This window comes from Phoca vitulina, unplaced genomic scaffold (assembly GCF_004348235.1).
Source record: "Phoca vitulina isolate PV1807 unplaced genomic scaffold, GSC_HSeal_1.0 scaffold10, whole genome shotgun sequence".
Classification (NCBI taxonomy): Eukaryota; Metazoa; Chordata; class Mammalia; order Carnivora; family Phocidae; genus Phoca; species Phoca vitulina.
This window is the reverse complement of record NW_022589713.1, coordinates 20,738,515-20,753,275: the sequence shown is the minus strand read 5'-3', so window position 1 is coordinate 20,753,275 and position 14,761 is coordinate 20,738,515. Positions and strand designations below refer to the sequence as shown.

Genomic DNA, 14,761 nt, shown 5'->3' with positions numbered 1-14,761 from the left:
ATTTCAGACCACAGTGTGATGAAACTTGAAGTCAACTACAAGAAAAAATTGGAAGGACCACAAATACATAGAGGTTAAACAACATCTTACTAAAAGATGAATGGGCCAACAAGAAAATTAAAGAATTTTAAAACTACATGGGATCAAATGAAAATGAAAATACGACAGTTCAAAACCTTTGGGAGGCAGCAAAGGCAGTCCTAAGAGGGAAGTATGTAGCAATACAGACCTTCCTCAAGAAACAAGAAAGGTCTCAAATACACAACCTAACCTTACACCTAAAGGAACTGGAAAAAGAACAGCAAATAAAGCCTAAATCCAGCAGGAGAAGAGAAATAATAAAGATTAGAGCAGAAATCAATGATATAGAAATTTAAAAAAACAGAGAAGGTCAATGAAGCTGGGAGCTGGTCCTTTGAAAGAGTTAACAAGATTGATAAATCCCTAGCTAGACTTATCAAAAAGAAAAGAGAAAGGACCCAAATAAATAAAACCATGAATGAAAGAGGAGAAATCACAACCAACACCAAAGAAATACAAACAATTAAAGAGTATTATGAGCAATTATATGCGAACAAATTAGGCAATCTGAAAGAAATGGATAAATTCCTAGAAACATTATGAACTACCAAAACTGAAACAGGAAGAAATAGGAAAACCTGAACAGACCCATAACCAGCAAAGAAATTGAATCAATAATCAAAAATCTCCCAACAAACAAGAGTCCAGGGCCAGATGGCTTCCCAGGGGAATTCTACCAAACATTTAAAGAAGAATTAATACCTATTTTTCTGAAACTTTTCCAAAAAATAGAAATGGAAGAAAAACTTCAAACTCATCCTGTGAGGCCAACATTACCTCGATCCAAAAACCAAAGACCCCACTATAAAGAAGAATTACAGACCAATATCCCTGATGAACAAGGATGCAAAAATTCTTACCAAGATACTGGCTAATAGGATCCAACAGTACATTAAAAGGATTATTCACTGTGACCAAGTGGGATTTATTCCTGGGCTACAGGGTTGGTTCAATATCTGCAAATCAATCAACGTGATACGCCACATTAGTAAAAGAAAGGACAAGAACCATATGATCTTCTCGATAGATGCAGAAAAAGCATTTGACAAAATACAGCATCCTTCCTTAATAAAAACCTCCACAGTATAGGGATAGAGGGAACATACCTCAACATCATAAAGGCCATATACAAAAGACCCACAGGGAATATCATCCTCAGTGGGGAAAAACTGAGAGCTTTTCCCCTAAGATCAGGAACACAACAGGGATGTCTCACCACTGTTGTTCAACATAGTACTGGAAGTCCTAGGCTTAGCAATCAGACAACAAACAAAAATCAAAGACATCCAGATCGCCAAAGAAGAAGTCAAAATTTCACTCTTCACAGACATGATACTCTATGTAGAAAACCCAAAGACTCCACCAAAAAATTGCTAGAACTGATAGAGGAATTCAGCAAAGTTACAGGATATAAAATCAATACACAGAAGTCTGTTGCATTTCTATACACTAACAATGAAGCAGCAGAAAGAGAAATCAAGGAAGTAATCCCATTTACAATTGTACCAAAAACTGTAAGATACCTAGGAATAAATCTAATCAAAGAGGTAAAAGATCTGTATTCTGAAAACTAGAACACTTATGAAAAAAATTGAGGAAGACACAAAGAAATGGAAAAACACTCCATGCTCATGGATTGGAGGAACAAATATTGTTAAAATGTCTGTGCTACCCAAAGCAATCTACACATTCACTGCAATCCCTATCAAAATACCATCAGCATCTTTCACAGAGCTGGAACAAACAATTCTAAAATTTGTATGGAATCAGAAAAGACCCTGAATAGCCAAAGTAATGTTGAAAAAGAAAGCCAAAGCTGGAGGCATCACAGTTCTAGACCTTAAGCTGTATTACAAAGCTGCAGTCATCAAGACAATATGGTACTGGCACAAAAACAGACACATAGATCAATGGAACATACTAGAGAACCCAAGAATGGACCCTCAAATCTATGGTCAACTAATCTTTGACACAGCAGGAAAGAATATCCAATGGAAAAAAGACAGTCTCTTCAACAAATGATGTTGGGAAAACTGGACAGCAACATGCAGAAGAATGAAACTGGACCACTTTCTTACACCATACACATACATAAATTCAAAATGGATGAAAGACCAAAATGTGGGACAGGAATCCATCAAAATCCTAGAGGAGAACACAGGCAGTAACCTCTTTGACCTTGGCCACAGCAACTTCTTGCTAGACATGTCTCCAAGGACAAGGGAAACAAAAGCAAAAATGAACTATTGGGACTTCATCAGGATAAAAAGCTTTTGCACAGCAAAGGAAACAATCAACAAAACTAAAAGGCAACCTATAGAATGGGAGAAGATATTTGCAAATGACATATCTGATAAAGGGCTAGTATCCAAAACCTATAAAGAACATATCAAACTCAACACCCAAAAAACAAAAAATCCAGTCAAGAAATGGGTAGAAGTCATGAACAGACATTTCCCCCCAAAGACATGGCTAACAGACACATGAAAAAATGCTCAACATCACTCAGCTTCAGGGAAATAAAAATTAAAACCACAATGAGATACCTGCCATCTCCCACTGGTCAGAATGGCTAAAACTAACAACTCAGGAAACAATAGATGTTGGTGAGGATGTGTCTTACACTGTTGGTGCGAATGCAAGCTGTTGCAACCACTCTGGAAAACAGTATAGAGGTTCCTCAAAAAATTAAAAATAGAACTACCCTATAGTCCAGCAATTGCACTACTAGGTATTTATCCAAAGAATACAAAAGTTGCGATTTGAAGGGGCACATGCACCCCAATGTTTATAGCAGCAATGTCCACAGTAGCCAAAATATGTATGGAAAGAGTCCAGATGTCCATAGACAGATGAATGGATAAAGAAGTAGTGTATATATACATATATATATATGTATATATATATGTATATATACATACTATATACATACATGCACACACGCATACACACACAATGGAGTAGCCATCAAAAAGAATGAAATCTTGCCATTTGTAATTACGTAGATGGAACTAGAAGGTACTATGCTAAGCAAAAGTCAGAGAAAGACAAATCCCATATGATTTCACTCATGTAGAATTTAAGAAACAAAGGAGATGAACATAGGGAAAGGGAAGGAAAAAGAAAATAAGATAAAAACAGAGGGATACAAACCATAAGAGACTCTTAACTATAGGAAATATACTGAGGGTTGCTGGAGGGGAGTTGGATGGGGATGATGGGGTAATTGAGTGATGGGCATTAAGCAGGGCACTTGATATAATGAGCACTTGGTGTTATATGCAAGTGATGAATCACTAAATTCTACCCCTGGAACTAATAATGCATATACGTTAACTAAATTTAAATTTTAAAAAAAATTTAATAAAATAATAAGTTTTTTAAAAATTTAAAATTCTATTAAAAAAAAAATAGCCAACTGATAAATTGAAGATGCTCAACATCAGGGCACCTGGGTGGCACATTGGGTTAAGCATCTGACTCTTGGTTTCAGCTCAGGTCATGATCTCAGGGTTGGGAGATCAAGCCCCATGTCAGCCTCCACACTCAGCATGGAGTCTGCTTGAGATTCTCTCTCCCTCTCCCTTTGTCCCTCATCCTCATGCACACTCTCTCTCAAATAAATGAGTAAATATTTTTTTTAAAAAGATGCTCAACATCACTATCAGGGAAATGCAAATCAAAACTACAGTATCACCTCCCACCTATTACAATGTCTGTCATAAAATAAGTATTGGCAAGGATGTGGAGAAAAGGGAAACTGGTAGATTGTTGATGGGAATATAAGTTGGTACAACCATTATGGTAAACAATATGGCAGTTCCTCAAAAAATTAAAAATAGAACTACCATATCATCCCATAATCCCACTTCTGGATATGTATTCAAAGAGAGTGAAATCAGTCTTTTTTTTTTTTTTTTCACTTTCTGAATATGGTTTTATTACTGTGCCAAAGTGGAAAATATGCTGGTAGCAAATGGCCAATTTCTGAGGCTCATAAAGAATCTATCTTCTCAAATTATGACTGATTTATGAACAAATGTAATTTTTAAAATCAGATCCTTTTTTAGGCTGAGTAATATTTCATTGTGTATATACCACATTTCCTTTATTAATCCATCAATGGACACTTAGGTTTTTTCCATATTTTAGCTATTGTAAATAATGCTACATGGCATTGAACATGGGAGTGGATATATCTTTTCAAATTACTATTTTCATTTTCTTCAGATAAATAACCAAAGGTAGAATTGCTGGATCATACAGTAATTCTGTTTATAATTTTCTGAGGAACTTCAATATTGTGTTCCATTGTAGCTGCACCAATTTACTTTCTCGCCACAGTACACATAGGTTCCCTTTTTTCCCACATCCTCACTAACACTTTTCATTTCTAGTCTTTTTTGATGACTGTCATTCTAACAGGTGTGAGGTAATACCTCATTATATTTTTGAATTGCATTTCCCTGATGAAATGTTGAGCATCCCTGAGTCATGTTGAGCATGCATCTTCTGATGTACCTACTGGCCATCTGTGTGTCTTTGGAAAAATGTTTATTTAGATCCTCTGCCCATTTTTTAATCAGATTTTTGGGGGGGGCTATTGTGTTGTAGGATTTCTTTATATATTTCGGATATACAGGAGGTTGCCTTTTTATTTTGTTGATTTCCTTTGCTGTGCAGAAGCTTTTTTAGTTTAATGTAGTCTCACTTTATTTTTGCTTTTGTTAACTTTGTTTTTGGTGTCAGATCCAAAAAACAAATCATTCCCAAGATGATATCAAGAAGCTTACTGCCAATATTTTATTCTAGCAGTTTTATAGTTTTATTACATTCAAGTTTTTTAAAGATTTTTTTATTCATTTTTTATTTGAGAGAGAGAGAGAACATGAACAGGGGGAGGAGCAAAGGGAGAGGGAGAAGCAGACTCCCCGCTGAGCAGGGAGCCCAACACAGGGCTCAATCTCAGGACTCTGGGATCATGACTTGAGCCAAAGGCAGGCACTTAACCAAGTGAGCCACCCAGGTGCCCCATATTCAAGTTTTTAATACATTTTGAGTTGATTTTTGTGTATTGTGTAAGACAGTGGTCCAGTTTCATTCTTTTGCATGTGGCTGTCAGTTTTCCAACACCATGTATTGAAGAGACTATCCTTTCTCCATTTTATGTCCTTGGCTCCTTTGTCCTACGTCAGTTAACCATATATGCATGGGTTTATTTCTGGGCTCTCTATTCTGTCTCATTGATCTGTGTGTCTGTTATTATGCCAATACCACACTGTTTTGATTACTGTAGTTTTGTAGTATATTTTGAAATCAAGTATTGTGATGTCTCCAGCTTTTTTCTTGTTGCTCAATATTGTTTTGGCTATTCATGGTCTTTTGTCACTCCATACAAATTTTGGAACTGTTTGTTCTCTTTCTGTAAAAAATGCTATTGGAATTTTTATAGGGATTGCACTGAATCTGTAGATTGCTTTAAGTAATATTAACAATGTTAATTCTTCCAATCCATGAACATGAACTGTCTTTGCATTTATGTGTGTCTTCTTCCCAGGCATTATATTCTTCTGGATGTAGCTGTAAATGGGGTTGTTAATTTACCTTTCTGCTACTTCATATTGATTTTTGTATCCTGCCAACTATACAGAGTTTATTAATCCTAACAGTTTTTTGGTGGAGTCTTTAGGGTTTTCTGTATATGTCATCTCGGAGTTAACAGTTTTACTTCTTCCCCTTCCAATTTGGATGCCTTTTTTTTTTTTTTTTTTTTCTTGCTTAATTGCTCTGGCTAGGACTTCCAGTACTATCTTGAATAAAAATGGTGAGAGTGGGTATTTTTGTCTTGTTTCAGATCTTACAAGTTTTTGGGCTTGTCATATATGGCCTTTATTATGTGGAGGTATAATCCTTCTGTACCCACTTTATTTTTTTTTAAAGATTTTATTTATTTATTTGACAGAGAGAGAGATAGCGAGAGCAGGAACACAAGCGGGGAGTGGGAGAGGGAGAAGCAGGCTTCCCGCCGAACAGGGAGCCCAATGTGGGACTCGATCCCAGGACCCTAGGATCCTGACCTGAGCCAAAGGCAGATGCTTAACGACTGAGCCACCCAGGCGCCCCCCTCTGTACCCACTTTATTGAGAGTTTTTATCATACATGAATGTTGAATTTTATCCAATGCTTTTTCTACATCTATTGATAGGACCGTGTGATTTTTATCCTTCATTTCATTAATGTGGTGCATTGCATTGACTGATTTGCAGTATGTTGAGCCTTCTTTGCATCCCTGGGATAATTCCCACTTTATCATGGTGTATGATCCTTTTAATGTATTGTTGTTTGAGTTGCTAATATTTTGTTGAGGATTTTTGAATCCACGTTCATCAGAAATATTGGCCTGTAATTTTCTTGTGATGTCCTTGTTTTATTATCAGGGTAATACTGGCCTCGTAAAATGGGTTTGGAAGTATTCTCTAATCTTCTATTTTTTTGGAAGAGTTTGAAAAGGATTAGTATTCTTTTTTTTTTAAGATTTTATTAATTTATTTATTTATTTGAGAGAGAGAGAGAGCAAGCAAGTACAAGCAGGGGGAGCAAGCAAGGGAGATGCAGGCTTCCCACTGAGCAGGGAGCCCAATGTGGGGCTTGATCCCAGGACCCCAAGACTATGACCTGAGCCAAAGGTAGATGCTTAACCAACTGAGCCACCCAGGTGCCCCAGCATTAATTCTTTTTGAATGTTTGGTATTATTCACCAGTGAACCCATTTGGTCCTGGACTTTTGTTTGGTGGGAGGTTTTGAATACTGATTCAGTCTCCTTACAAGTATTCAGTCTCTTCAGATTTTCTATTTCTTCATGGTTCAATCTTGGGATATTGTATGTTTCTAGGAATTTATCCCCTCTGGTTGTCAAATTTGTTGATGTATAATTGTTCATAGTAGCCTTTTATGATCGTTTGTATTTCTGTGGTATTGGTTATAACTATTATCACTTTCAGTCTGTGCATATCATTACATCTAATGTGTCCCACTTTAGGCAGCATACAGATGGGTCTTGTTTTCTTTTCCTTTCTGCCATTCTGTCTTTTAATTACAGAATGCATTTCATTTACATTTAAAGTAATTATTGATAAGTGTATAGCTATTGACATGTTGTTAATTTTTTCTTGCTGTTTTGTAGTTTCTCTGTTCCTTTTTCTCATGCTCTCTTCCTCTGTGGTTCAGTGACTTACTTTTGGGTATGCTTAGATTCCTCTCTCTTTATCTTTTACTTATCTACTATATGTTATTACTGATTTTCTCTCATTTCTGATTTTGAGTCCTCTCTTTTTCCTTACTTTGTGACTATAGCTAAAGGTTTGTCAATTTTGTTTTTGCAAAGAACCAGCTCTTAGTTTCATTTATGTTTTCTAACTTTTTAGTCTCGGTTTCACTTTTTTCCACTCTAATCTTTGGTATTTCCTTTGTTCTACTAACTTTGGGCTTCATTTGTTCTTTTTCTAATTCCTTGAGGTGTTAAGTTAGTTTATTTGAAATTTTTCTTTTTTCTTTATGTAGGCATTTTATCACTATGAATTTCCCTCTTAAAACTGCTTTTGCTGTATCCCATAAGTTTTTGGTGTGTTGTTTTTCATTTTTATATTTGTCTCAAAGCATTTTTTGCTTTCTTTTTATTTCTTCTTTGACCCATTGATTGTTCAATAGCATATTATTTAATCTCCACACATTTGTGAATTTCTTGGTTTTTCTAATAGCTGGTCTAGTTTCATACAATTATGGTGAGGAGTGCCTGGGTAGCTCAGTCAGCTGAGCATCTGATTCTTAGTTTTGGCTCAGGTCATGATCTCAGCAGGGAGTCTGCTTGAAGATTCTGTCCCTCTTCCCCTCCCCCTACTTGCTCACTTGCTCACTCACACTCTCTAAAATAATTCTTTTTAAAAAAAAAAAAAGATGCTTGATGATATTATTTCAATCTTCTTAAGTTTATTGAGACTTGTTTTGTGACCTAACATGATGGAAGATGTTCCCTGTACACCTGAGAAGAACGTTTATTCTGTTGCTTTTGGATGAAATATTCTGTATATATCTGTTAAGTCTATCTTACTTAACATGTCATTTAAAGTCAATGTTTCCATATTGATTTTCTTTCTGGATGATCTATCCACTGATGAAAGTGGGATACTAAAGTCGCCTATTCTTATTTTATTGCTATTTCTCCATTTTAGGTCTGGTAATATTTGCTTCATGCATTTAGGTGTTGCTGTATTTTGAGTGCATAAATACTTAGGAATATGTCCTCTTGTTGTATGGACCCTTTTATATCATTATGCAGTGCCCTTTGTCTCTTACTACAGTCTTTGTTTTAAGGAAACAAAGTTTGTCTAAAGTAAGTATAGCTACTCCAGCTTTCTTTTGGTATCCATTTGCATGGAATATCTTTTTCCATCCCTTTACTTTTATTCTGTGCATGTCCTTACATCTGAAGTGTCTCTCAGGGGTGCCTGGGTGGCTCAGTTGGTTGAACGTCTGCCTTCAGCCCAGGTCAATCCCGGGGTCCTGGGATTGAGCCCCGCATTCTCCCTCTGCCTCTGCCTGTTGCTTCCCCTGCTTGTTCTCTCTGTCAAATAAATAAATAAAGTCTTTAAAAAATAACAAAAATAATAAAGTGTCTCTCTTTAGGCAGCATATGGATAGGTCTTGTTTTCTTATCCATTCTGCCACTCATCTTTTCATTAGAGAATGTATCCCATTTATATTTAAATTATTGACAATATATAGTTACTGCCATCTTAAGTGTTTTCTTGCTGTTTTGTAGTTTCTCTTTCCTTTTTTCTTTTCATGCTCTCTTCCTGTGTGGTTTGATGAATTTCTTTAGCAATATGCTTAGATTCCTCTCTTTTATGTATCTACCAAGGGTTATTGCTCTGTAGTCACCATGTGGCTAACATATAACAACTTATACTAAAAACAGTCTATTTTAAATTATAATAAGTTTGAACAAATTCTAAAGCTCTACATTTTTAGTCTGCCCCCTACATTTTATGTTTTTGATACCACATTTTATTTCTTTTTATTTTGTGTTTCTCATGACTAATAATTTATAGTTCTTTTTACTACGTTTGTCTTTTAATCCATCACTTTTACTATATATTTACCTTTACCAGAGAGACTTCTATTTTGTTGTTACTAATTAGCATCCTTTCTTTTCAGCTTAAGAGTAGTCTCTTTAACATTTCTTGTAAGGCTGGTTTAGTTGTGATGAACTCCTTTAGTTTTGCTTGTTTGGAAAACTCCATCTCTCCTTCAATTCTGAATGACAACTTTGTCAAGTAGAGTAATACTGATGGAAATTTCTGTCAGCACCTAAATATATTATGCCACTCTCTTCTGGCCTGCAAAGTTTCTGCTGAAAAATCTGTGGTAGTCTAATGGGGGCTCCTCTGTACATAACAAGTTGTTTTCCTCTTGCTGCTTTTAAAATTCTCTCCTTGTCTTTAACTGTTGACACTTTAATTATAATGTTCTTGGTGTGGGCTTTGTTGGATTCCTAGTATTCAGAACTCTTTGGGTTTCCTGGATCTGGGTGTCTGTTTCCTTCCCCATGTTATGGAAATGTTTAGCCACTGTTCCTTCAAATAAGTTTTCTTCCCCTTTCTCTCTTTCTTCTCCTTTTGGAAGCCCCAAAATATGAATACTGATTCACTTAATATTGTCCCATAAGTCCCTTAAGCTATCTTCACATTTTTACATTCTTTTTTCCCTTTGCTATTCTGATTATTTGAGTTCCACTGCCCTGTATTCAAGTTTACTGATCCTTTCCTCTGCTTTATCTAGTCTTGCTATCAAATCCTCTCATGTGTTTTTCACTTCAGTTATTGTATTCTTCTGCTCTTTGACTTCTGTTTGGTACATTTTTATATTTTCCATCTCTTTGAGTTCTCACTGGGTTCATCCATTCATCTCCCAAGTTCGGTGAGCATCTTTGTGACCATTATTTTGAACTCTTTATTAGGTAAATCACTCTTATTAAGGATTTTTTTCTGAGGTTTTATCTTGTTTTTAGTTCAGAACATATTTTTCTGTTTCTTCATTTTGCTTGACTCTGTGTTGGTTTCTGTGCATTAGATAAAATGGTCACCTTTCCAAGTCTTGAATAGCAGCCTCATGTAGTAGTGAATCTTATTGTTCAACCCTGCCCTAGCTGTTGTCTCTTAAACCTTTCAATTGTCCAAGCATCCTGTTTTATTTTAAACAGCTCCCAGTAGTTGAGGTTGTGCCAAGAGCTATCAGTGTCCCAAAGGGGAGGATCTCAGCACCTAAATGTAGGCTTGTTGTCATCCTTTTAAAGTATGCACATATATACATACAGTCCTATGGAACCACAAACATAAGCCCCACTGACCATCAGAGCTAAGTAATCTGGAAGTGTCTCCTGGGCAGCAGTCCCAAAAATTGGGGCACCATGCAAGTGCATACAGTCCTTCTAAAAGATAGCAGCAAGCTGGAGCAAGACAAAGGGAGAGCACAAAGATGGCATCCACTGGCCTCCATTCCATGAAAATAACTCCATAAGCTTCTAGATGTGTGCCAGACCTGAAACCTGCCTTTTGGGCTAAAATTCCAACACAAGCATATAGGTCTCTTTCACAGAAAGCCTGGGCGCTTTCTTGTCTGTGCGGTACCCTGGGTATAGTAGCCTGCCAAAAACTATGTCTCCTACTGTTACCGTCCCATGGGGCCCAGGAACACAAGCCCTCCTGGCCACGAGAGCCAGCTCATCAGTGAGTGTCCTCTGGGTGGCAACTGCGCATACCAGGAAGGGCTCCAGACATAAAAACAGGGGCATCAGATGTGTGTAAAATCTCCCTCCAGGAGATACTGGCACTCTGTAGTGCAGCAAAGAGGGGAAAGTGAAGATGGTATCCACTAGCCTTTGTCCCCATAGAGTACCCAGCAGGCCCCTAGATGTGTGTTAAATTAGATGCCTGCCCCTAGGCCAAGGCTTTAAGATAAGGAAATGAGTCTCACAGAAAGTCTGGGTGCCCATTGGCTGCTTCTGCACTAGTTCCTGGGGTGGGTGAATCCAAGCACACAAGCCCTTTAAGAGCCATTTCTCACTTCAATATAGCCTTGTGGGTCTCGTGGACACAAGCTCTGTTGGTTTCCAAAGCTAGATGTTTTAGGGAGTCATCTTTTAGTTGCAGGACTTAAAAGTTACGGGGCTCAGTGTGAGATTCAAACCCTTCACTCCTTGGAAGAAGTTCAGGTTTTAAGTTCCCTCCTGATTGCGTGTCACCATGACAGAGGTGGGAGTTATAGTGAGATTGTGTCTCAGCCTGTCCTACCCACATAGATGTGGGGTTTTTCTTGTTTGCCCAGTGTATAGGAGTCAGCTAGTTTTAAGGGTTCTTTTCAGAGGAAATTGCTCCATATATAGTTGTCGATTTGGTGTATCTGTGGGAAGATGTCAGCTCAGGATCTTCTTACATCATCATCTTGAATCAGAGCTCTGAAATTAATATCATGAAGAGGTACCTGCACTCCCATGTTTATTGCAGCATTATTCACAGTAGCCAAGATATGGAATCACCCTAAATGTCCCTCAGTGAATAAATGGATAAAGAAAGTATGTTCTGTGTGTACACACACACACACACACACACACTGGAATATATAGTAGTATATATATATATATATATATATATATATATATACACACACACACACACAATGGAATATTATTCACCCTTTAAAAAGAAAGAAATCCTGTCATTTGCAATGATGTGCATGAACCTGGAGTACACCATGCTAAGTGAAATAAGGCAAGCACAGAGAGACAAATACTGCATGATCTCACTTATATGTAGAATCTAAAAATAGTCAAACACAAACAGGCATAGAGTAGAATTTTGATTAGCAGGGGCTGAGGGGAGAAGGAAATGGGGAAGTGCTAGTCAAAGGGTACAAAGTTGCAATTAGGATGAAACATACAACACGGTGACTATAGTTAATAATACTGTACTGAATACTGGAAATTTGCTAAGAGAGTAGATTTCAGGTCTTCTCATTCCTCTTCCCCCAAAAAATGCTAACTAAGTGAGAAGATGGTATGTTAAGTGGTTTTACTGTCATAATTGTTTCACTATATATTAAATTATCTCATTGTACATCTTAAATACAATTTTTACTTAAAACGTTAAAAAATTATAAAAAAATTTTAGCCACAGTAAAAGTGTAGAGAAACATTAACTGCAATTACGTATCTTATTTAACCCAATATATGTGAAATGTTATTTGAACATGTAATCAATATAAAAATATTGATGTTTTACTTTTTTCATATCAAGTCTTCAAAATCTATTATGTATTTACACTTAAAGATACCTCAAATTGGACTAGTCAGGGTGCCTGGGTGGCTCATTCGGTTAAGCCTCTGCCTTCGGAAGCTCAGGTCATGATCCCAGGATCCTGGGATTGAGTCCCACATAGGGCTCCCTGCTCAGTGGGGAATCTGCTTCTCCCTCTTCCTTTGCCCATCCCCCCTGCTCATGCTCTCTTTCTCGCTCTGTCTTAAATAAATAAAATCTTTAAAAACAAAATTGGACTAGCCATATGTGGATAGTGGCTACCATATTTGACCATGCAGATGTAAATAACAGGAGTTTCAGAAAAAGAATGGATAAGGGTAAAAAGAGGCAGGGAAGAAATGATAAATTTAAGATTTCCAAGAACTAAGGGATAGTAGTTTCCAAATTGAGTAGGGTCTCAGAAAGCCCAATAAATTAGATAAATTAGACCCAGACCAGGATACTTCATGATATTTTGAAACACCATGGACCCAGAGAAACATCTATAGGCTTTAAAGGAAAAAAACAAAAAACAAAAAAACAGGTTATTACAGTCAAAGGATCAGATATCAGCATGGCTTTAGACTTTTCAAAAACAATGGATAGATAGGAGACAGTGAATCATTGCCTTTAAAGTTCTGAAGGAAAAGCACCACTAAGGTATCATTCTATAACTATGAAGCAAGTTAGAAGGTAGATATGAACCAAGTTAGGAACCAAGATAGGAGGTAGATAAAAGATATTTTCAACTATCGAAGATCTCAAAAAAGTTACCTGCCATGCTCCCTTTTTCAGGAAGCTACTGAAAGGTGTGTTACACCAAACAAGAAAGTCAACCAAGAATGAGGAAAGTATGAAATACAAGAAATGGGAGAAAGGTGAAAGGAATCCCTGGGATGAAACTGTGAACCCAACCTAGAGGGCAAGAAGTCCAGGCTAGAGTAGGTCGGAAGGAAGTAAAAAAGACTTCATCAAGAAAATCCAGTTGATAGAACCCTGATGAGACTAATTGTGGATGTAGAAAATTGGCAGATATGGGCGTTAAATAGTAACGTACACAGAAATCTAAGCAAATAAGATAAAAGAAAAATAAAAAGTTATATACTCTGAATGTTGAGTAATTTATATTAAGAGGTCCAGAAGGGCATGTAGGTAAAGTGGAATGAGAGGTAAAAATGCTAAAACCTCATCTTTCACAGTATGAAATTAATATACAGTTCTTAAAACTGAAATGTAAGGAAGAAGTAATATAGGCATCTTATCTGAAAATATAAAGTTAAAAAAATAATCAGGTGTTAAAAGTAGCTGATTTTGGGGAAGGGAAAAAGGGATCTGCCAGTTTTTCTAACAAATTTTGTAAAACTATGTTTCTCTAAGTCTCAAGTATATATATACATACCTAACTTATTTTAAAAGAAACATGGGTGGTAATAAATCTGGGTGGATAAAGGACCTTTACCAGGCCATTGCTAATGAGTATCCTTATCTCCTAGCATTGAGTATTGGTTCCGCTGCATGGATGTGGATGGGGATGGTGTACTCTCCATGTATGAGCTAGAATACTTCTATGAAGAACAGTGTGAACGGATGGAAGCCATGGGCATTGAGCCCTTGCCATTCCATGATTTGCTGTGCCAGATGCTTGACCTGGTGAAGCCAGCTACCGATGGTAAGATTGAGTAAAAGGCCATTTGCACTTTTCACCTATGTAACAGAGTGGGGCATTTAATCCTGGATTGTCCTAAATTATTTAACTTCCAGAGTCTTCCATACTGGCTTCCCAAATACAGAAATATTTAGATTTCTCCTTTACTATTAGTGTGGAACCAACAATCGATGGCAAATCCTATTTAAGAAATTTTTCCATAGAGGGGCGCCTGGGTGGCTCAGTTGGTTAAGCATCCAGCTCTTGATTTCAGCTCAGGTTATGATCTCAAGGTCGTGAGAGCGAGCCCTACATGGGGTTCCGTGCTCAGCGGGGAGTCTGCTTGAGATTCTCTCTCCCCTCCCTGTGCCCTGGCCCACTGCACTCTCAAGTAAATAAGTAAATCTTTAAAAAAAAAAAAAAATTGTCCCTAGAAACAGAAAGTAGATTAGTGATTGCCCAGGGCTTGGGGTAAGGGGAGTTGGGGAAGGTCTGCTTGATGGGTACGGAGTTTCCTTTTGAGGTGAAGAAATGTTATGGAATGCAATAGTAGTGATGGTTGCACAATATTGTGAAAGTACTAAAAGCCACAAATTATACACTAAAATGGTTAAAATGGTGAATTTTATGTCAGCTTTACCTCAAAAAAATGGGATATTGTATAATAAAATTAACATATACATA

At 37.0% G+C, this 14,761-nt stretch overlaps 1 protein-coding gene across 8 annotated transcripts in view; it reads left to right on the top strand.

The window, feature by feature from the left end:
* The window catches only part of PPP2R3A (protein phosphatase 2 regulatory subunit B''alpha), a 215,807-nt gene that overhangs the window by 172,491 nt on the left and 28,555 nt on the right, over positions 1-14,761 (top strand). For all 8 annotated transcript variants that reach the window (XM_032408648.1, XM_032408642.1, XM_032408649.1 and 5 more), the window contains one exon: positions 13,926-14,101. In XM_032408648.1, the coding sequence (XP_032264539.1) occupies positions 13,926-14,101 (176 nt within the window). The remainder of the gene's footprint in view (positions 1-13,925; positions 14,102-14,761) is intronic.